The 24,529-nt window shown below is 43.8% G+C and overlaps 2 protein-coding genes across 3 annotated transcripts in view; one reads left to right on the top strand and one right to left on the bottom strand.

The window, feature by feature from the left end:
* aasdh (aminoadipate-semialdehyde dehydrogenase) overlaps positions 1-3,367 on the top strand; it is a 20,997-nt gene extending 17,630 nt beyond the window's left edge. Inside the window, exons 8-12 of the mRNA XM_030373044.1 lie at positions 14-96; positions 1,238-1,559; positions 1,664-1,782; positions 2,037-2,820; positions 2,931-3,367. Of these exons, the coding sequence (XP_030228904.1) occupies positions 14-96; positions 1,238-1,559; positions 1,664-1,782; positions 2,037-2,820; positions 2,931-3,175 (1,553 nt within the window). The 3' untranslated portion in view covers positions 3,176-3,367. The remainder of the gene's footprint in view (positions 1-13; positions 97-1,237; positions 1,560-1,663; positions 1,783-2,036; positions 2,821-2,930) is intronic.
* A 1,487-nt stretch (positions 3,368-4,854) lies between these two features.
* LOC115555972 (cancer-related regulator of actin dynamics homolog) lies at positions 4,855-22,808 on the bottom strand. Of its 2 annotated transcripts, none has more exons than XM_030373046.1 (9): positions 22,567-22,808; positions 13,337-13,496; positions 12,787-12,919; positions 12,465-12,617; positions 10,753-10,968; positions 8,010-10,227; positions 7,212-7,402; positions 6,901-7,063; positions 4,855-6,494 (listed from the first exon to the last, which is right to left on the bottom strand). In XM_030373046.1, exons 3-9 carry the CDS (start codon positions 12,826-12,828, stop codon positions 6,334-6,336), a joined length of 3,144 nt encoding a protein of 1,047 aa, XP_030228906.1. In that variant the 5' UTR covers positions 12,829-12,919; positions 13,337-13,496; positions 22,567-22,808; the 3' UTR covers positions 4,855-6,333. The 2 variants fall into 2 exon arrangements, with proteins under 2 accessions (XP_030228906.1, XP_030228907.1); XM_030373047.1 differs by having other exon boundaries at positions 6,901-7,060; positions 22,567-22,807.
* Between the last annotated feature and the right edge of the window lie 1,721 nt (positions 22,809-24,529).

The following is a 24,529-nucleotide window of genomic DNA, read 5'->3' as shown; positions in this document are numbered from 1 at the left end:
GTCGAGATGGAAGGCAAACATCTCCACTACCTGGGACGGAGGGACAGGCTGGTAAAGCGAAACGGCCAACGCGTGAACTTGGACACAGTGCAACAAGTGAGGGTTTTTGTTTATTTTTTCCACTGGGTGTCCCTATTCTGTTAAGTTTTACTCAGGGTACCGTACTAAATTCCAGCCGAACCTCTGGTACATGCCTCCCAATCAGACAGATTTCCCGCAGACCCGGCCCGGGTCGAGCAAATCACAACCTCTAAAATGGGGCAGGTTTAATACAATGACAGAAGAGCGCCCTATGGGAGTGCTGCTGAGGCCTTTTTGTAACCAAGATGGAATCCACTTACGGCTGTAACATATATAGTTTTCATATTGATATCGCGATACGTGCATGTGTGATGTTCGTATCGCTGGACGTGCAGTATACAAAAGAATATAATAATTTTAATCCAATGTCAGTTCTCATTTCCCTGCCTAATTTAGAAATCTGTCTGATATAACATAAATTACTTAGATTTAAAGGATGGATACAGTTTGTTGCTAGGGAGTGACATGCAGGCTCTGCATGAACATTGAACAAAATGAGAAATGAGAATCTGTGAAAAAGAAAGTGCATCCCAAATTATATTTCAATGGGATTCACCTCTGCAAAGCAGTTGCATGAACACAGGTCCATGTTTTTTTACTAAATTGTGAGTATTTGCATCCATTTAATGTTCATGTTAACAAATGAACCACTGCCCTAAGAAATCGGAAGTGAAGTGAGAGGTTACCGCCAAATAGGTAATTGGTATTTCGCGTAATGGTGTGGAGATGTCAGGCTACTCATTACCCGTACTATGATACTAATATGAATGAGGTGAATCTTTCTTTGCTCAAGGAAGTGGCAGTGATCAGCCTCAACATTGTTGAAAATAACTGCAGGACATCTGTAGTCCATCAGTGAAGGAGCAAGTTCATAGAACATTGAATTTCCGTGACCTAGACTGCGAGGCCAACTGAAGTTTAAGAAAAGTTATCTTGAGGCTTACATGGTTCCCATTTGATTTCTAATTCACTCAGGGAACATAAACCTCCTGGCAAAATGGAGTGCAGTGCAGGTATTCAATATAGCACCAGTATTTATATGCTGTATTCCGAGTTTAGTAACAGTATTAACATGCAGTATTCACAGTATTGTACTAGTATTAATATGTTGTATTGTAACAGTATGCAGTACTCACAACTCCCTCGTCATCTTCAGGTCATGATGAGTCTCCCTCAGGTGGAGTCATGTGCCGTGGGTCTCTTCAAAGGCTTACGACTGGTCGCCTTTGTCGTAGCGTCACCATCCGTCCACCAGGTGGCAGCGACTCCTCTTCAGGCGGAGCTGAGCCTCTCCGTTCCCGGGGATCATGAGGGAGACTGGGGCTTCTTAGAAGACCTCCCAGAGGACGGGAGCAGATCTGATGCCCCAATCAGAGTCCTTCACAGGGTTGTCCTACAGCAGCTATCCCTGCTGGTTCCCAGTGCCAGCATTCCAGACTCCTTGGTTCTAGTCCAGGCTCTGCCGCTAACTGCTCATGGTTAGTTTCAAAACCAGAGAACAATATTTTTCCCTGTCTCATTCCTCCATATGTTACTTTCCTTTTCATGTTTTCTGTTTCAATAAAATTATGTTGTTCTTCAGGAAAGGTGGACATGAATGCACTGATGAAGTTATACCAACAACAGAGGGAACATTTGGAGTCAGTCAATTCATTTGAGAATATGGCTAAACTCAAACAGAGACTCATCTGTCTATGGCAGGTATGGACACTATATTAAATAAATACAAATTAACTTTTTTCAGTCATTCATCTCTTCATTCACTGCTTTCAATCCACTGGTTATTCAAAAGGTAGATTCTTGCCATTCTCGCTGCAACCCCTGTATGTGTCTAAATTCATACGCTAGTTATCCCTTTGTGATTGAATGGGGTTTCTATTATTTACACTAAAGTGATGGCTGCAATGACATGGGTTCCTTTTTAATTAGCATGTCATTATTGTTTTCATGGTCAGGATAGTTTAGGTCTTCCGGAAGATGCAGTGGTTGAGGATGACTCCCTCTTCCTGTTCAGTGGAGGTGACTCTCTGAAAGCCCTACGTCTCTGCGATGACATCATAGCAACCGTCGGACTTGGCGTACCGGGACTTTTAGAAGCCATACTTGAAGGGTCGTTCACAGAGGTGGTGTGCCTCGTTGCGAGGGCAACACGGCTCTCCCCCGCAGCTAACAATATTCCAAACGCACCCTCGGCTAGGAAACGTTCAGCAGACCATCCTGCCTCTTCAACCATGGTCAAGAGAGAACACACAGAAACGTATTCAGCACCACATCATCTACATGGACCAGTAGGTTCAACTGATGGCAGACTTACTAAAGTACTGAGGAGGGCTGGTCAGGTACTGGAATTGAATGTGAGCAATCCAGTGACCCTCAGCGGCTCTCACTGTAAAACGATATCGGCAAACATCAAGAATGATTATTCAGCCAAAGATACTAGCGAGACGGGGATCCAGCGGGCGTTGGTCCCAGAGCTTGAGCCAAGATCCCCAGAGCTGCGTGTGAGATGGTCTTCAGACATGGGTCGCTGTGTGGACGCCTCACCACTGCTGGTAGTGGTGCAGGACAGAGAGGCCGGAGGAACTGGGTCAAAAAAAGCTACGGTGTTCATCGGCTCCCACTCTCACCGCATGCAGGCCCTGGACCTGACCACCGGGGGGCTTCTGTGGGAGCGCGTGCTGGGAGACAGGATAGAGTCGTCAGCCGTGGTGATGCGCTGCGGGACCCAGCTGGCAGTAGGTGAGTGCCACGGTTCTCAAAACCATGATTCAATGATCAACTGAAAAGATGAACTGAAGGGTGTTTGCAAAAACAGCGTCACGACTAACACTCAGGTCTTTGGTTTGCAGGTTGCTACGATGGCGCTGTGTACTTTCTGTGTGTGGCGTCAGGGGCGAGTCGGTGGGTGTTTGAGACGGGTGATGCCGTGAAAAGCAGCCCTGCGGTGGACCCCGCCACTGGCTTGGTTATCGTAGGTTCTCATGATGGCCATCTCTATGCCTTGGACCCGCAGGTAGGAACCACAACAGTCATACAATTTTGTATGACTGTTGTGGTTATCTTCAAATTTTTGTATTGTGTCTTAATGAGTTAACAATGCCAGATATCATGTATCAAGAAAGATATACAAGCCTAAAGGTAGATATAAAGTCCTACAATTGCTTTGGAAGTGACTTTACTTTACTCTTGGGTATGACTGAGGCGTTCATCAATTTTATTACAAATCATAATCAACGTTTTTCTACACTCTTGAGCTGTGTTTCTATGTACAATATGTGTTATTTTCTTGTAGGCGCAAAAGTGTGTATGGAAGTATCACTGTGGGGGGGGCAGTTTTCTCGTCTCCATACCTCGAACCAACCCGGAGGCGCCTTTACGCCGCATCTTTGAGGGGTCACTTTGTGTGTCTCTACCCTGTGAGTGGAGCAAACTCTGTTTTATTCAGTTATTTTTTGACCGCTGGTTTGGTACCATGAAATTACATGACAGAACTGATTTACCGTCAGTGCTGTTGGTCTATGATTGCACTGCAAAGCTGCTATGTAAATGATACCTGGCTGTTGTCTCACAAAGTTGTTTAGAAAAGACTATACGTTATGGATGGTTCTGTAACTTATTTAAATGGAATCTCATCCTCTGGCAATCAAAGTTAAACAATATGAGGGACTATACTATGTCCCTTTTTGTTTTGTTTTGATGTTTTTTGAAACCCTCTTTACCTCCCTCACATTTTGCCCGGTAAAAAATAGACTGCACTTTGAAACGCCAGCAGCAAAGAGGGTCAGATCCACAGACATTTTCAATAAAGATCGTAAAGAAGTGTGCTGGTGATGGGTTTGCGTGGTCCTCACGCTCCACTGCTCATCCCTTAGATGAGGAGCCGCTGGTTGGTCGGTCATTTGTAGATGGGCCATAGTTATACAGAGGTCACAGTTGGTCTGCCCGCCATTTATTGGGTTGACATTACAGGACAGCGGAGAGGTGATGTGGACATACAACCGAGAGACTCCCTTCTTCTCCTCTCCCTCTGGCTCTCCTGGCTGTGTGGTTATTGGCTCTGTGGACGGAAACATCTGCTTCTTCAGCGACACAGGGCAACTGGTGAGTGCATTAGTTTAGTCTTTGATGCTACAATCAAATTTGACGCCCTTCTAAACGAGACACAGAAATTCAAATTTGACACTCAAATTCGCAACCCATTTCAGCTGTGGCAGTTTCTGGCAAAAGGAGCGGTGTTCTCGACGCCATGCTTCACACCCGACAGGCAGAGGGTGCTGTGCGGCGCACACGACGGTTACGTGTACTGCTTGGAGACCGCCGGTGGCTCCCTGGTCTGGAGCTTCCAGACGTCGGGCCGGGTTTATGCCAGCCCATTTGCCTTTGAGAGCCGCTCCGCCTTGGGCAGAGAGCAGGTTCTGGTGGGAGTGGCCTCAACTGACGGCATGCTTTGGATCCTAGACGAAAGGGACGGATGCAAGATCGCTTCTCTCAGTCTCCCCGGAGAGCTGTTTTCCTCGCCCGTGGTGTGGGAGCGCACCCTTTTGGTGGGTTGTCGAAACGACATGGTGTACTGCATAGATCTGACGAACCCGCCGAACAAAGAGGAGCTGGAAGGACACGCCCACATGGAAACACTTCCAGGGACAGGAGATGCATAGCAACGTTAATACCCACAAATAAAGGTAATCTCACTGATGTCCCTCTAGAGGGTCTCAATTACAAATTCTCACATGTACCTTTGACGGAGAAATAAGGAATCTGGTGGACAATTTTTGTTTCAGACATTAGCATTTACTTAACATTATTCAGAACATTTTGCATTTCGTAAGAACTTCCTCATGAATACCTATTAAGTGGGACAAAAAAGTGCAATTATTACCAAACATATTTGTTACATTTAACACTGTGCAACGCTACACTATTGTACACAACCATAGGTATAAACAATATGCCCAAGTGACTCTGCCTTAGGTGGCCCCTTGCTGACCAAGGCCCTGGTGGAACCCCTTGACTTACATACGTGATTCCTTAAATAGAGGTCATGATGTCTTACGTACAACTCATTACATCAAAAGGTGAGGAAGATGGCGTCGTAGAAATCCATTTGAAACGTTATGACAAGCTAACCAGTTCAAATCACATTAAAAAGGAAGTGATGCCCACAAACACAGTTGTGTTACAGTAGGACAGACACAAGAGACATATATTATAGCGAGTAGGTAGCCATATTCTATTTCTCTCACTCTTACTCTGTACCCAGTCAATTGAGTGTTACGTTCATCACCATATTGTGACAGCAATGTACAATTAACAGTTAATGCCCAATAACACTGTCAGCCTTTGACGCACTGTTTTTAGCTATGCACCACGAAGGATTTCTGAAAGATTGTATTAGCGTGCATGAGATAGAAATTGTGTCAACTGTTTCATGGCAAATTATACAATAGCTTCTTTGACAGTTGTCACAGTCGTCACGGACACAGTGCACATTGTTAGGCTAAGTACAGGTCGCAGTTCATAAAACAAAACTGGAGGCTCTGAGAGGAGATGGCCTATCTGTGTTTAAGTGCAAGGGAAACTCTTAGCATTAAACTACACCAACATTGGAATGTAACAAAGGAGATGACTAACACCTGGGATGCTTGGTGGAAAGTTCACCCAGCTCTGTCCTCCAGGTAAGTTAATGAAATCATTTAGCCCTTAAAACAATATTTTGAAACCCCCATGTTGACAAAACGCTGGCTTTGACATTCTTCCCCACAAGCCGTTGGTTAAACTCTATTGAGATGAGGATATAATATGGGGTATCTTTACCACAGGATCCATCTACAACCATGGGGACCACAATGGCTACAAAAAAAAGTAAGTAATTTGGATTGGCTTTTGCAACGGAAGCCATTGTGGGTATTGCCAGTGGATTTTTGTCGTTCTTAAATCCGAGGTGCTCAGAGCTGAGAGCAAACATCAAACTGACATGTTTCTTCTAGTGACTTACTTTTTCATTTCTATTTTCATTTGACTATATAGTAAGTGCATGCTTGCAATACTAATGGTTAGTATAAAAGTATGATTTTGTTTTGATCTTCTCGTATATTTCACGGTAAATCACACTTTATCTTGATTAATATACCAACCATTGAATGTTTTTTTTGTGTATGTTTTTCTTGTTGGTTTTACAGGGTCAGGACCTGGAGCTGAACTGCAATGAAGGGGATATTCTTGACACAGTCGGTGGGCAGTGTGCAGTGTGGGCTACTTGATGATCTGAGGGCAGTCACTCCAGGCTTTGGCCTTGCGCTTGGCAAGAGCCAGCCAGGCCGGCTCTGTGCACACCTGGGGAGAGTCACTGGAAGAGAAGCGCTTGGACACCTCCTTCACAGCAGGGGGCAATGATGTTGAGTCTGCAATCTCGACTACACCGCAAAAATGAAAAGCATAGACCATAGCGTCCGATGGTTAAGTGACGAGCTTCTTTGGAAGACAAATGGAATAATGCAATACTAAACAGCGTAAGGCATCAACGTATACCTAGGTGTCACTTGTAATACGATAACACGATAACAGAATGGGTCTGCTACTTTTTTTGCAATTTAATGTGAATGACGAATACTACGTTGTAGTTTCTTCTTGAAGTGTGTATTACGACAGATACTTTGTCATTTGAACTTTAACTTTAAATAAATCCAACTTCTGTGTGAGCGTCATAACTCTTGCTTGATAAGCTCTCTAAGCACAATCAACTGTCATCAAATATGTATAACATTTATAAATGAAACAGCACATGGGAACAACTTGCAAACCATTAATCCAGCTTCTTACCGGTGACAGAGCTGGGAAGAGTGTTTGCTTTCTTCAGATGTTCTCGCCGGTCAAAGCGTCCCAGAAGACTATCTGGTCTCTTGGGCTCCTCGGGGGTCAGAGCTTTTCCTGGTCTAGGGCCCTGGGTTCCCCTGCCGTCCGTGGGACTGACCAGTAGAGCCTGCTGATGGGGCAAATGAAAATGAAAGGGGCCTGTACCTTTCCTTATACTTTATGTCCTTGCAGTTATGTGTTAATGGGTGTGCTATAACACTTATATTCAAAGTGAGTTTGGGGCAGGAGAGGTGATAAAAAAGATGGAGGATACATACACTCTCTCGCTCCTTGGACTGTTTTTCTGCCAGCTTTGCCTCCCTCTGGCTGCGTCTCTCATCGCGGCTCTGCTGCTGCTCCCTGAAGCCCTTCTGCTTCTGCAGAGCCAGTGTGATCCACAGGGGCCCCTGCTCCTTCTCCTGGAGCCGTGCGCTGTCCAGAGAGTGCCGGCTCTGTAGTGAGGGTTTCTCTGCATACAGACAGGTAGATATTAGGTATTTTTTAAATGTATTTATGATTTATATGCTTTATGAAGAGTTTGACAGGAAAGTATGGAAAAGCGAGAAAGTGGGGTATAATTATGAAAAGAAAAATACTAATTCTGGAAAGGAAAAATAGCAATGAACCCAGGTAAACAGTGACTGAAGGAAAAACAAGACTAGTAAATAGTAGGTGAAACACCTAAGTGATTGAAAAGGGCAACTAGAGATTTTTCAAAACCAAACATGACTAAATTATGAGGTAAGGGTCAAACCCAACCAATTTTGTAATCTATAGGTATCTCCAATATATGGACAATATAGTGGTAAACAGTCAGTGAGGAACATTTAAATATTTTGAGAGTGCTCCAGAGATTTGTATTACCGTAGAATCATGAGAATTGCTGTGATTCAAACACAACCATGTTTTCCCATAAGGACCAATAATTTCATTATCAACACCACAGTGATACTTCCATACACACTTGCTTCCAAAATGGAAAATGTCATTGCGAAGTGACGTCTGGATATAATAATATTATATCATGTATAATATTTTCTCAGGTATGTCTCAAAGGTAAGAATAGTACCTCTCACCTTTTTTGAGAAGCTCTGTCTTTCGGTCCACCTTCTCTCTCCAAGGGATGTTGATGGATGGGAAGAATGACTTCTTCTCTTTGGGCTCCTCGTCCCCAGGTGCCTGGTTGCCCCTCTGCAGACGGGCCACGGCAGTAGTCTCCTCCACAGCCTCACCCTGCTCCTTCCCAGAAGGTTCTGGACCCCTCCCGCTCCCCTGGGCCACCGCTTCACTGGGGTCCTTGGGCAGCGGCGAAGGGGGAGGGTTGAACGCGGCTGCCGCAGGCTTGGGCGATGTGAGGGGTCTCTGGTAGAGAGAAGATCTGGAAGGTACTTTCTCCCCATCACAGTCGTGTTTCGGCCCCGGTTTTGTGCGGAATGGGATGGACGAGGGGGATACCTGTAAGAACTGCACCATGGCGCCGTCTTTGAGAGGCGATGGTGGGCTCGGTGTCTCAGAGAACACCGGCGTGCTGTCAGGGGTGGAGTCCGGGTCCATGGGTGTGAGGGGAGAGGGGACACCGTCAAAACTGTCCCCGGCGCTGTAGCGTTTTTTTCGTTTCTCTATGGATTGCTCACTGTGGAAGCGGAGGGAGTAGTTTGTCCGTCTTAACTTGATTCCAAAGGGGGAGGTTTTGTCCTGGCTGTCGGGTCCCCTCTCCTCGCTGCCCTCAGAACCTTCTGCCTCATCCTGGCTGTGACCTTTCTTCTCCATCCCCTCCGGTTTGGCTTGATGGCTGGGAACCAGAAACGAAGGGAGGTCTTTGGCAAACATACACTCCTCTGTACCTCTTACTGCAATGCGGACCGTTTTATTGGTCCTGTTGGGGGACTTAGCAGCTGGGGTCGGGGAGGCTGCCTGGGGCTGGCTGCAGGTATCAGAAAAGAATGCACCTTCCTTCACTGTCTCTTTTTCCTCTGGACTCAACAGCTCAGAGTTCCTATTGGAGTCTCCAAACTTCTTTTTGGCTGGGGTGATGGAGAATTTGGCGCTCGCAGACATGGTCTTCCTGAGGTTGGAGTGTGGGAACGAGGATTGGTTAGCATCCTCGCCATCAGGCCCTGTCTGGCTCTTGCTTTTTTCAGGGCAATCCTCATACTTCCCTTCGTCTGCCCCCTTAAATATCTTGGATCTGATACTGGCCCATTCGGCAAGGACCGCTGCACTCGACTGGTCTGAGGTGAGCATGGATTCATTCAGGGATTTGGTTTTCCCAGATTTTCGGTCTGGGGAGGTCTTGCTCTTGGTCGGTGGTGTTCCTTGAGCTTTCCAATCCTCGCCAATACCCAACAGTGACTTGCAGGCTGTGTCTTTGATCTGGTCTAAATTGACTGCTGGTCCACAGAGCTGGGCCCCAGTCACCAGGATGGCTGTGTGGGGGACATACTGACACGATATTAGGTTGTGGGGATCTGCTCCATCAGGACTGGAGGTTTTGTTGCCTGCACGCTGGTCGGTTACAGCGCCGCCCTGGTGGCCACTGGCTGGTGTAACAGGAGTCAGGTTGACCTTCTGGAACAGAATCTGTTTCTCGCCCGAGGATACTTTGAAAGAGAAGGGCCTCTGTCTCTCCTCCATCTCTCTCCAGTGTATTTCCTCTTCTTCCTTCTTCTTTTTCTCGTCTTCTTCTGTTTTAAATTTCTCCTCATGAAGCCTTTTCTTCCTTTCTTGTTTTTCCCTCTCTTCTCTGAGCCTCTTCTCCTCCAAAAGGAGTCCCTGCACCTCAACTTCCTGTTGCCTCCTCTCTTCCTCCTCTCGTATCCGCTGCTCCTGCCGATGCTTTCTCTCTTGGTTTTCCTCCTCCCATTGCAGTCGCTCCTGTTCTTCTTGGATCCTCCTCCTTTCCTCCTCTTCCTCCTCCTCCACCTCCTGTTTACGTTCCTCCTCACGTTGCTTGCATTCTTCTTCTTCCCTGATCCTTCTCTCATCCTCTTCCTCCTCCCTCCTCCTCCTCTCAGTCTCCAACTCTCTCTGCTTCCTTTCCTCTACTTCAGCTCTGTGGATGCGCTCCTCCTCCTGCACTTGACTGCACCTCTCCTCATCTAGTTTCCGCAGCCTCTTCTCCTCTACCTTCATTGCCCTCTCCTCTTCCTCCTGTCGGATCCTCTCCTCCACCTCCTGCTGCCATTGTTGTTTATTGGAAGACTCCAGGGACTGTAGGCAATGTTCCTCAGCAGCAAACCCTCCTGCCACCTCCTCATCCTCCTGCAAGACCCCCGGAATGGAATCCTGTAGTTCCTGGATGGAGCGAAAATGTACATGTCTCTTACCATGTCATGCAACAAGATTGATTTTATCTACCGCCAGACTGGGAAAGAAATAAAGGTAAGAATAAAACAGCAGCTGATCCGGCCCTCTGGCAAGATGGGCCAGCTGGGTGAGAGATGGACTAGCCAACTTGAATGATTAGGGGAGGTTCCCCACTGGTAACTACAGCACGGGATGGACCCCTTGCCTCGCCCAAAATTCAAATGCTCTACACATAGAAGCACACTTGGGCCATCAATATCAACATTTACTGGAAAACAGACAAACAAACTTTCACACAAAAATGGGTGAAAAACACTATGGGTGGAGGTGAAAAGGAATCATTAAAAAGCAAAAAAGCCCTTGAGGCAGATGTTATCCCAGGAGTCAGCAAGAAGGGTAGGGTTAGTAGAATTATGAAATAATGGGTCAAATTCTTTGGACGAACACAATCCAGGCCTGGGGGCAACCAATGCAAAAACTTGTAACTTACTGATGTGTGGACCTGGCTCTTACTTGGGTAAAGCGCCGGTGTTTGCGGGAGATTCTCTGGTTCTTGGGCTTCACAGACAGCTTATGCTTGGCAGCTGTGTTGTCCAGACACGGGGCACACTGTGGCACAGCGTCCAGGTTGATTGACTCAATGGTACCGGTGGGATGGAGGACTCTCCTGGACCTAGGGGACTTGAGGGGGGGACTGTGTACCGGAGCCTGCTGGCTTGCTAGTTGAACCTGGGAACAATATTTAAAGGTGGTTTCTACCAGATGGAGTCATCAATGAATTTCAGAAAGACAGACGGTAAGACATCAATGCCCCAATGATTACAATGATTTTCTGCCAATAGCCCTTACCTCTGTGATCATGAAGTCAATATAAAAGATCATGGTTCAACACCTAAATAGACACCTGGGGAGGTAGCAAGACCCATTCCAGTTTGCATACAAACAAGGCCGTAGTACAGAGGATACATTGGTTTCACTGGTGCACATCATATCTAAACATCATGACAACCCAAAATATTTATGCCAGGTCTCTTTTTCTGGATTTTTCATCTGCGTTTAACACCATTCAGACAGAAATACTTTATCTAAAATGATTACGTTTCAGATGAACCCCTATCTTAGTCACTGTTTTTTTCCTTTCTCACAAAAAGGATTAAGCTAGTCAAGGTCAACTACACACTATCCTCTCCAAATACCACCAATGTTGGAATACACCAGAGCTGTATTAGCTCCCCTTTGCATTTTACCTTGTACACTTCAGACTACACCACCAGTGTGCCAAAACCAATATCTTTTAAAATACTCTGATGACTCCACCCTAATGACCCTATTCACCCAATCCGAGGACCATACACTGTACCAGGGCAATGTGGATTGGTTAGTCGAATGGGGTGATAAAAACTTGCTGATCATTAACACTGAAGACAGAGGAAATCATTTTTGGAAAACCATCTAACTTTCAACTGTCCCAAGTGGAAGATCCATGATTCAGAAATCAATCAAGTCCCAACCTACAAATACTTGGCGTTATGATAGACGAAAATGTATCATGGACCTCTCACATAGAATTTACCTGCAAAAAGATACAACAGCGTATCTATTTCCTGCAGAGATTAAGATCCTTTGAAGCTAGCAGACAAATCATTTCTTTGTTCTTTATGTCAGTGATTCAGAGTGTAATGCTTTATTGTAATACAGCTTAGCAGAGTTGCCTTTCAGTCAAAGATAAGGCAAATTATATCCTCAAATTCAAATTAGTTCAAAGATCTTTGGACTACCTGTAGCACACCTCTTCCAGGAAGCCCACAACAAGATCATGCTCAGGCTGGCCAGATATATTTCCACTGACGTCTCACGTCTTACACAGAGAATATCAGCTCCTGCCTTCTAACAGGCGCTTTAGAGTTCCTTCTTTCAACCGCAACAGACTTAAATACTTCTTTATACATCAATCAATCCTTTTGTTAAACCAATAACATTAAGATTTTTCATAAAATGTCTCAAAGTGATGACATTTTCGATATATTTATGAAGCCTCTTTGTAACATATGTATGCTTGGCTTCCGTCATGCTTGATACTGTCATTTATGGCTATGTTTCATGTTTGTCTATCGATTCTTTATGCCTCAAATGTGTGTTCACATGTTTGTATATTGATGCTATATCAAAAAGAATTTCTGCCCTAATTGACAAATAAAGTTGTATCGTATCATACTAGAACCTACCTTGGGCTCAGTTTCTGTAGGCATGGTCTCCACATGGGCTATCACCTTGAGAGGACTCTGCGGAAGCTCCTCCTCATCTGAACTGCACTCGTCTTCACTCTTTCTCAGAGATAGAGGCTTCTTCCCAAACTTGATACCTTGGGCTATCTGCCTCTTAATGGCCATCAAAATACAAGATACAATTCTTATGAGAGATAAGACATTTTACTTGGATATTTTTGCTATTTAGGTTAATTAATATGAGCCATGGAAACCTACTTTGTTTGAGAAAACCCCTCTGTAATGATTATAGGTAGTGTTAATCACCATATGGTTGTAATACCTGCAGGTTCCTGACCTTGTCAGAGACGTTTTCCTGGGACATGGTTTGATCCAGAACAGCTTCCTTTGGCAGTTCTTCCGGAGTGAAGATGCTGTCGTGAGAGATAGCTCGGGGCACAACGGGATTCAACTCCCTGCATGCCATCAAACCCAGAGTGTAAATCGCATTTACTGAATGAACTGTAAAGCCTTTCTTCATGCACTTAATAGATCACCCATTGAGAATGAGCACAATGATACATTTATTTGGCTATGCACACGAATGCTCTCAAACAATTACAAGCATTTTATAGTTGTATTGTATGTTCAGTTTGAATGGAGCTAACACACCTTTTACAGAATATAAATACTATACAATAATGAATACAAAATAATACAATAACTCCAAGCTCAATTAGTCATAAGGTGTTCATATTTCAGATTAAATCAAAAATGTATCATAAAACCTATTGACTCTCCAAAAAAAAACGCCCACCTGCTTAATCTCCATAAAAAAACAAAACGGAAAAAGCTTGTATACATTATCAATATAATATTTAACAATTACTTACCTCAAAATGTCCTCATTTACAGAGACAACTCCATTGCACACTTCCCCAGTAGAAAAATGGTCCTTTAGCTCTACTGCACCCAGGTTCCTCCCCGTCTCCCGCTTCTTTCTCTTCCCGAACAACCGTCTGAAGGGTTGGAATTTGCCCTGTTGTCTCCGCTCTGTTGGCAAAAATAAAAAGATTACAGTGACTACTATCAGAGCTTCAATATCAATATGACAGCATAGGGCTTGACAAGAAGCTGTGTGCATTTGGTTGAAAGTAGCAAGAGTTAAGTTTGTGCTTGAGGTCAATATCATTATTTTTCCATAATTCCTTCATACCAGTAAGTCCCACATACAGTAAGCCAGACTTTCCCCTGGGGTAACTCTGGTTGGTCTGCACTTTGTTGACACTTTCTTTCACAATTGCATATGAATTTCCTATGACCATATTTTCAGCCTATGGTTTGTAAATAACTCCTAAACAGAAACGTTTAATACCTCAGTCTCATGAATCATTGAATTCAGAACAAAAAGTGTTTGTATTGTGTGTCTGTCATGTGTGCACAGAAGTCAGGTGGTTAGTATTGCCTGATTGTAATGTTGTCTGTATACTTGTGGGGTTAAAGATACTCTACACCGCTACGAGGAGACGCCCTCTCAGGACTCATGGGTATCTCTTTCGATGCTATAAGTAGCAACTAGTGTGGGATTTCACTCTGCATGGCGTCCACTACACTCGATACATCATGGAGCATGATACAGTTAAAGAGTTTCATGAATCTGCATCTGAGAGGTGTGTCTTTGTGTCCTATGTGTTATTATTTATGCTTCGGTTGGTTACTGGCGATTAGAGCATAAATGACCAGAGAATGTGCTCAAGATACCTTAAGGTCATCATCCTATCAAAAATTGAATCTATATTCACCCTGTTTTTCATTTGTGTCCGGGGGTGACATGCCTGTCTTCAGGGTTAAACATGCTTCTTCAATATAGCTAACCCAATTATATTTATGGATTTGTTCACACTATTTGGAAAAAAAATTGTTTTGGTCAACCTTGCAAAAGTGTTGTGATAATGATTTCTACAGTAAACTATTAATCTACCCTGTTTTTTCTGTCAAAATAAAGATGGATATTGACTGATATGGTCGATATGCCCCCCCCCCCCACACACACACACACACACACACATTCTGCTTGTCCTGAGATCCCTGCATGCCGGCCCATATTACACTGCCACTGGCGCTATTGCTGATTCATGAGTGAAACCGAAAAGGACATATTTTCAAGCACAGTGTAGGCACGCTAGTCAGCAATACTGTTTGCTGAGAACCAGTCAGCTTGAGCTGCCTAAACAGCTAATTTCAAGGCTCACTGCTTCCTGTGTGTGTTCTTCAGATGCTATATTCCAATACAAACACATACACACATGCATCCAGAGCTGTCATTGAATGCCGCAGGTTTGTTAGTATGTCAAGTAAATATTGATTTGTATAACATAAAATACCTTCTTAATCCAATTAATTCATAAGATAATGGATTGCATTAGAAAACTGAAACCATGAGAAGTTGTAAATTATTGAATTGTGTTTGCACTTCCTTACAGGTTTATCAGTAATAAACATCAAGAGCCACGTCTTTTATGGTGTATTAAAAGTGTACTGAAGACTTCCAGGAAAGAAGAACAAAAGAGCTCAGTCAGGTCAAGTTAAATCAGAATCCAGTTTATGATCAGGTTAGGAATTTAATACATACAATTAATACACAGAATGTGTGTTTTACTTTGGCCTCAATTTTTTTGCTTTATTCAAAGTTACTTGACATAACCTTATGACACTATAATACTCATGCAACTTGTGAAATTTTTAAACCCATGGATGGACCCATGGATGTAATAAAAGAATACAGAGGAAAAATCATCAAGGCATCAAGCTATGCCACAACACACAGACGTCACTTCAAAAGGCAGTATCTGAGAGTTTTACCATCACGACCAAGCCCACCTCCAAACCATGCACTTCTTAAGAAGACAGCAGAACTTAAACATTTTGCAGGGACCCAATGTCCTCTAATTTCTCCACTCAATGTTGTCTGCAACACACCCCTCTTCTGGGTGCTGTCTCTTTAAGATGGCGTCTTATAAAGCACTCTGTTTTTCCTATTTACCTGGGCCTTTGGATACGGTTACCTCTACATGCGTGTCATGCTTAGTTTCCCTGGCATCTGTCGCCATGGTCACTGCCCACCTCAGGCTGGTGAGAGGGAGGAAGTGAACATAGGGATGGTTGTTATCCGCTTTAGTGCAAAAAAGTACAGGGGGATGAAAAGAGAAGAAAGACAGAGGGGGAAAGACAGAGAGAGAGAGGGAGAGGAGAGAGAGAGAGAGAGAGAGAGAGAGAGAGAGAGAGAGAGAGAGAGAGAGAGAGAGAGAGAGAGAGAGAGAGAGAGAGAGAGAGACTACCCAGGCAGTAGGAGAAACCTGAGAGTCGCGCAAATGCCACTGCACATCATCCACTTTGACAGACAACGGCAGCAGTATGTTAAGCCACTTTAATCGCCTTAGAATCCTTTTTCTTCTCGTCTTTCTCTGCTTCAGACAAATCTTGCCCTTCTTCTCCTTCCTCATCAATGCCAGCCTGCCTTGGCTATCAGACAAAATGTGTGTGCGTGCGTGTGCGTGTGTGTGTTAATTGCATCGGGGGCAACCACTCTGTTTAAAGATGCTTGTGTTGAGACATGGGGTTCTAGGATTTAAATAACAACACCACATCATTAAGGGGGGGAGGGGGTTTCGAGGGAAAAGCATTCTTCTGAGACGCTGCAAAGCAAACACATGTTGAGGGCCTTCAACAACAGACAGAGACACCCTGCAGTTCTTTCAATTCCTCTGTCTTAAATTTTAACTACAGAGTCGAACAGAGACGAATTCCTGCCGGGATGCTCTCTAATTCTCAGCCGCCCTTTAAAATTATCTTATAATATATAATATAATACAATAATTGAATATATTAAGTTGTCCAAAAAGAGTATAATAATGGATAACTTGCAAATCTATTCTAGAATCACCCGTAACTTACTTAAAAATCCGTCCCTGTTGCCTAATGGAATAGAGAATGTTTCTAGCTATCACGCCTCAACCCCAATCATTGGTCTCCATCGAGGTCAGGCCTTAGGTTTCTTATGTTTGGTGGAAATGTGTGTTCTGTGAAACCGCAAGCACCAAAGCTGTTGCTGCTGGGGAAACAAACGAAACCTAAAGGAGGTATGTGTGTTCGTGTGGCATGTGCCCCTGTTTATTTATGACCTTTGAGGTGCACACATGGCTATGTTGTTTCCAGAGATTTATGGCAAATGAAACGGACGGTAAATGTTGTGTTAGCCTGTTTACAATGCCGTTCATCATCTTTAGGACAGAGGTTAATTTTGCACCACTGTTTGGGTCATCAGGAGCTTATTAACACACACATAACATAACGTATGCACCCATGCATGCTGGCCTGCCTGCCTGCCTTTATGTCTGCATAGGTTATGTCCCTATGTTGTGTGTGTGTGTGTGTGTGTGTGTGTGTGTGTGTGTGTGTGTGTGTGTGTGTGTGTGTGTGTGTGTGTGTGTGTGTGTGTGTGTGTGTGTGTGTGTGTTTGTGTGGTGTTTGGGGGGGTGGTAATTATGAAGAAAGGTGAGCTCGGCAATGGTGGGTAACCGCGTGAGCGAGATTAATCCAAACAACTGATGGACGCAATCAGGAAGTGCGGTGGGGCGAGACGAGGGCTTAGGTCAAGACCCCAATGCTCCTCACTCTATACAGTAACTTCTGGTGATATAAACCTCAGCTCTGAACGCAATCTATAAAGCCTCTACGAGATAACCCTTCACCACTTATCTCATCTACCTACCTGTGTGACCCATGCCCTTTCTCTCTTCTTTATACACCCTCTCTGGTCCTTAGGAATGCTTGCAAGCTGGTCAATTCAGGCAAACGTTTATATACTTGCACAAACAAACAGCAATAACATTCCACCGACTCCGACGCAGTGTTACCATTTGGGACAATCCTATTCTTGACCAATGGCAGTCATTTGTGTTGATCATTGGTCATATTCACAAACATACATTCTAGTGCTGGACGTTTTCAGCCACTAGCTTTCAATCCTCCCCGAGACGTCTAGTGTAGCAATCGATATATCCAGCTTTGTGTTTGTGATGTGTTGTGTTTGTCTGTTACGGCAAGAATCGGTCACCTGTCTTCTTTTCTAAGGCTAGATGATATTTTATTGGTAAATGTAGCCCTCGGAGAGAAGCTCTTTCTATTTTTATTTGGAACATGATCCTCTCATGCAGATAATGGGCTATTACAAACACATTCTAATTAACTTTGGATGGCATCTCAAAGTGGTTCTCTTTCTAATCAACCTTTTTGAACACCAATTGAGCCAGACAGACATGCATATTGACATTACATAATGAATATACAAACGAGTAACACAATAGCTTGAGAGTATGGCTAGTGTAAAACATGTTGAGAAAAAATAATCTACAGAGATGTAAACAAGATGCTGTTGGTATGTAAAAACAAATTGTTCTTACCTTTCTGCGATCAGTTGAGTATAAGAGCGTGGATCTATTAGAGTGTGTGTGTGTATGTCTGTATGTGTTTCGGTTTCAGCCGGGCGGCTGTCACCGTGGAACTAGGACAGTACCTGGAGTCAGGTGTCACGTGCATTGTAGGCTCCATCGTGTGTGTGTGTGTGTGTGTTGTGTGTGTGTGTGTGCGTGCGTGCGTGCGTGCGTGCGTGCGTGCGTGCGTGCGTGTGTGTGTGTATGTGTGTGTGTGTGTCTGTGTGTGTCTATGTGTGTGTGGAGAGTGAGAGAATGACCATGAGTACAGCCAGAGAAATGCAAGATGAGTGAGAGAAAGATCAGCAAAGAACGAAAATTATGATTCGTTTGCACCCGAAACAATATATTTAGGGTGAGATTCCAAGGGATCATCAACTTATTCTCCATGCATGGTTTCATACATCTAGACCTAATATAAAGAAACAAATATAGATGATATGGGTAATTAAAATCCACGTGCACTCCCCTTAGCGTATGGTACCAGTGAACCAGGGTCAGGTGTCGTGGTCTGACAGTGTGTGTATCGAGGGGATGTGTCTCTGATGGTGTTCTGTACCAAATGAAGAAACACAGAGTGACACTTTGTTGTGTGGCAACATAACCCGAGCAGGGGGAGAACAGAGTGGCATTCACTATTCACCATGTATAACTGGCTGCTTTGCACAAAAGGCTTCCATTGTGAACCAAGACCTGGATTCATGTGCACGTGTGATTATAATGCTGTGTAATGCACAGCATCACAGCTGTCTGAGTACCAATGCTTCATATTAATAAAAAAGACTTGCATAGTTTGGACACCAGATTTATCTGCATTAAAGTCTCTATAAATACAGACTTTACCTACTATTCAGGGATCACTCTTTCAGCTTTCAATTTCAATATGTAATATCAACAGCCTGCATTCTTTTGTCCCATGGCCCCCCCATGTACAATAGCAGAAAATATTTGAGTGACCACCGGCCTTCCCCTCCACTTCCGTCCCCAGCGACTGGGGTTGAGCTGGGAACACACAAGGCCAACCTCACAGGGATATGCTAATGACTGGCTTCTACCAACCTGCAGGCTGCCTCTCTCTTACATTACAGAGACGCACTTCAAAGACAGAGTGCTTGCTGACTGCAAGAGTATAAATAGAAAGCTTTGCTGAGCCCGCCGCACAACAAGCCGCATACATACCTACCCACACAAGGTACCGATGGGAGATGATGCTGTGTTGGAAGCAGTTGAACATTATGCAAGTTAAAGTGGGCCACATCAAAGTTTCGATTAACAGATGGAATCGTAGGAACTGCCTTTCTATGACACCCATGGGACGCATGGGAATGAATGACAGAATTTCGCCCAATTGATTTAGAATACACTTTTGATACGAGAAATTAAAATAGGTGCAGTAATGTTTGCAACTTAACTCGTGTTAATGGAAAAGGACTGAGGAAAACAAATGTATAGCCTCAGGTTGTATGTGTTATTCTACCGTCCACAGTAGATAAATCGATTCATTTAACTAAATTCTTGTCTTGTTCTTCCAACACTTAACAATGTGTCTGTTTAGGCAACCAAAGATGTTTTCCATCTATATTATGTATGGATTGAAATCCTGCGTGACACATCAGTCATTTAAAAGACAACGAGACAATGGATTCAATTTTCGTATATGATTGCTTTTAGACTTTCAAACTTAAGTGAGCATATCGATTTACCATAGAGACAACTCGAAATGAAGGCAAACATTCAGCTTAGAGAACCCAATACCAGTTCATACGACTAAAAAAACCAGGTTGACACAATCCAAAACCAGTTTATACACCCAAACCAGTTTACACTACCAAAACCAGTTGGCAGGAACACAACATCACGACTGCAGCAACTGCATTTTATCCAAGCCTGGTAATTCATCATGGGACAATATGCGGATTCCTTTGCTTCTAGGGCTACTCTGAATATGTTAGAACAATGACATTGACAGCAAATACAGTGTGGGTGAAAGCAAGACATGGGGGGTATACCACGAACCTCGCTGAACATACCCTGGCTTTCTTGGGAAAACCTGGCTCGACAGAGCCGCAACTCGCAATCAGAGTTAAATGGTACCACGAAGCTCACTTTAGATTCAATTAGTTGAACCAGGTTTTCCGCTTTAGGTTCAGTGCGCGTTCACATGAAAGGGGCGTTTTTTTGCGTCATTTTTCTCACCTTACGATAGATCAAGCAGTCTATATGCGTACGGTACAAGTGAAATGATTCTGCATATTGTCTATAAAATACTATGCCAAATGCAGAATTGTTCGCCATTAAATCCAAACAGAATGATGATGATTTAAAAATGCATAAGCAACGTGCATCCTGCCTTATTCAATCATTTAGGGAATTCACTTTAAATACACCCTATGTAAGAAATGTATCGCATGTTTTCAACCGCTGAGAGGTAGCGGCTGTTAGCGTAGTGGATTAGTATAAGACCCGCACGCCAGCGGACCGGGGTTCAAATTCGCCGGTCTATATGCCATATGCAGGGGAATTGGGACTTTTTAAGCTTCACATAAATTCGCGTCACTTGGGGAGTCGAACCCCCCGCGTTGAAATTCAAGACTGACGCGCTACCTCCACTCTAGCACTCTGTCCACGGAGACATAATGCGCAGCAGTAAGCATTGTCTACATAAGGTCCAAAAGGACGATCAAATAACGAACACCCTCTGATGAGAATCTGTATCTCTCATGAAGAACCCCAATTTCGTTGTTTGCACAATGACAATAAAGTCTGAAATCTGAATATCGTCAGACAATGCAAAGGGATCGATTCTGTCCCGTAAAACCCTCTGTCTCCGGAGAGACGCCTGTACGAGAAGTGCGCCGAGGTCCACGGGAACACCACAAATGGTGACGCCATTGTGAGGGGAGAGGCTAGGAAGCTGCGCACGCCGATTTAAGTAGCCGATCTCCGGCTAGACTGCGTTCGAGTATTCTCTGCGAGCCGACTCGGATCTCGGATCGACGCCACGCCCACACTAAAATCGTTTTTATTATGTTTTGAGCGTAGGTCGTCGGAGAAAAACATGGACGCCACCCCGGAAAGCTATTGTTGCGGTAGCATTGGCCGACTACTACTACTATTTTCATTTATATTATTTCAGGACTACGAAATAATATAAATGAAAACGGTGCGTTTTCACCGTACGAAAACGCAGCCATTTGAACTTCTAAAATGTTCACTTCATTTCATGTTTCAATGTATCTTCTGCATATGTAAGTTATTACAGCAATACGAGTGATTGAAATTGCGATTTAAACCACCAAAGCGGTCCAAACACAATGAAAACAGTTCACTACATGTCACACCGGGCGCATCCATCTTCAATTCTATCTCGGAAGCCTCGCTCGGGTCACCGCTGAGTTCAAACGAGATGGCGAGATCGCCTTTCGAGGAAAAGGGGCGTGTTTGTGCGTGTCGCTAGGCAACGTCCTCGAGCTCCGAGAACGGATGGATATTAAAACGCACCCGAAAAACTGCTCCCGACCAGGTTTGGTTGCGAGCATAAATCACCATGGTGATACAGCGACGCTAAAAGAGATCGACTTTCGTGGTACAACTAACCCAGGCTTTGAGTTCAACATACCTCGCTAACCCTCTAAGCGAGCTTCGTGGTACAAGCTGGTTAGCGATTGACAAGGAACAATAACAATAATTTCTGTCTCCAGCCTTATAAATGCCAGCAGAATGACGGACAAGACACATCGTTTTCACCTGACACATTCACAGAGATAGATGGATAAAATCCTTCCAGAACTGCTATGGTCAGAAATTGTGAATAAGCTACAATGGTAGGTTCGAAGACGTATTGAGGAAGGTATGCACAACGACAGATTGGAGATAAATATGAAATAATGAGCATTAATGCAAACGAAAAGGCGCACAGGAGAAACAAAGAATCCGGTCTTTTGGATACATGTGTACAGTCTATTTCAACACAAATAATCACAGAGCATTCAACTAAAGCATGTTTTACGATACAATTAATTATTTGGTAGGTGCTATTATCATCATCAGCGTTTGAGCATTTTACAATCCGATCAAAAAGACAAGCCCCAACTACATAGCACACACACACACACACACACACAACCACACACACACCACACACACACACACACACACACACACACACACACACACACACACACACACACACACACACACACACACACACACACACACACGAACAGACACACGGACGGACGGACGGACGGACGGACGGACGGCGGACGGGACGGACGGACGGACGGACAGACAGACAGACAGACAGACAGACAGACAGACAGACAGACAGACAGACAGACAGACAGACAGACAGACAGACGCTCACAAATCACAAACACACACACACACGCACACACACACACACACACACACACACACACACACACACACACACACACACACACACACACACACACACACACACACACAGAACGATCCATCTGTGAAGGATGCAGCAAGCTCTATGCAGGTCATGCAAATTAAAGGTAAGCTTGAACCAAGGTCATCGGCTAGTGGTGAAAATGTGTCCGCTAATAATTATCGAAAGAAAACCATCGCCATATAGAAGGAAACAAGAATAATTCCACAACCTTTAACGCGACGATGACGCTTCAACCGAATCAACCCGGGTTGCCCCGTATAACGCTCCGTTCACACACAAACACATACACACCCGCAGCAAACACACGCACACACACACACGCACACACGCACATACACTAAGGTCTCTTTTGTGTTGCTGATGCTGCGGGTGCTCGCGAAGGAAACGCACGCATGCAAGAGGAGGCAGTGGCACCACGAGCACCATCGGCTACAGAGCGATTTTGCACAGCTGCATTCACGTGAGAGCGGAGGGTGTGGCTGCACGAGCAGAAGGCTAGAGGGAATTTGGCTAAAGGTTCCGAATCCGATCACGATCAAATAGTTTGTTATCTTTAACGGGGACATTGAATTGATGATGAACGGGATTCTCTAGACGTGAGCGGTGGTAGAGAGCGATGAAGATACAATCGCCATGTCAACGGTCACTCCTCATTCTAGACCCAAGTGGTTGTGGTCTAATTATTCTTAGTCGTATTATTTATTTTAAATGTTAATATTTTTTTTCTATGCAATAAAGTATTTGTTACTATCATTATTATTATTATTAGCAGTAGTAGTAGTAGTAGTAGTAGTAGTAGTAGTAGTAGTAGGAGTAGTATTAGTAGCCTGTTTGATCTAACACAGGCCAATTGGCTAACTGCATGTTCCTGCTGCATGGTTTGAATAAGATTGAACACGGCCGTCCATATTTGTCTTGTGGAATAGCCAAAAAGACTGCACACTGTATTCCCCAACAGTGTTCTAAACTCAATAAAATTGCAAAGCTGCACTCAGAGCTGACATATTGTTCAGGCATCAAAAAGTATAATTTTGACTATTAGCTCTTTGTATATGAGTAGAACTGACCCCGAAACTCATTTATTTCAAGAGTGGATTGCAATTACGATGTAATAATGACGTGCAACCTCATTGGTTAGGTTCATAACATGCAATGTTCCCACACACGAGGCGGAGGCGGTGTATAATCCATGGTTTATTCAACCAACTAACTGTGATCAATTCAGAACGCTAGGAGTAGTAACCAACGGTAACTTACAACGGTAACGCCACACAAAAGAACTTAACGAATCTCAAGAGACCCAAACATAAAACACAAACAAAGTATCCTAGCAACGGGTCCAATTAACACGTGATGATAGGGCTATGATGTTTGTCCATGTATCTACAGTCAATTAAGAAACGGGAAAGTAAAGTAATAAGTAGTGAAGTTACTTTTCAAATGCAGTAACTAATAAAGTAATCTCATTACAATTTATAGAAGTAACTAGTAATAAGTAACTAATTACTTTTTTGAGTAACTACCCCAACACTGATAATAATATAAACAATTAAAAAAATGGGAAATCCCAGTGAATAGTGAATGAGCTAGTCTATGATCGATTGTGGCGGATGTAAATTGATACACCTTGACATTGTACAGCAAGTTGTTTACAAAGACTGCTGCGCAGTGCGCACCCCTGTGTGGGGAACAACATCAAGGATCCATCAACAACATCAGCCTGCAAACCGTAGCCTCTACGCAAAGGTAAGAATGTGGATCAATAATTTGTTCTTTGTTCAAGTATTTCTTTACTGTCTCCCAGCGACAGCTAAAGCGTAGGCTGTCTGAGAGAGAACTTTTGCGGGCTGGCTGTTAGGTTTTTAGCGAGTTAACTAAGTTTGTTGTCTCAGCTGTCTCAGCTCTCGACCAGCCTGTTGCACTATTTTAGTGGAAAACTGGACAACCGTATGGTTTTACCACTACCAAAGATCCTTTATCTATGGATGCATATGTAGCAAAATTCAAATGTCAATGCAATTTGAAACTTCAAATGGCAATGCATGTAAGTCATTACATTATGCAATTGACAATTCATTATGCAATTTAATAATATAATTTGTAAATACGTTATTCAAAGTGTATTTTAATATGCTAAGTGACAATGAAATCCTCAATAAAATTTGCAAAAG

The sequence above is a fragment of the Gadus morhua genome, chromosome 12, assembly GCF_902167405.1.
Source record: "Gadus morhua chromosome 12, gadMor3.0, whole genome shotgun sequence".
Lineage (NCBI taxonomy): Eukaryota > Metazoa > Chordata > Actinopteri > Gadiformes > Gadidae > Gadus > Gadus morhua.
The sequence above is the reverse complement of the archived record's forward strand: the minus strand, read 5'-3'. Positions and strand labels throughout refer to the sequence as shown.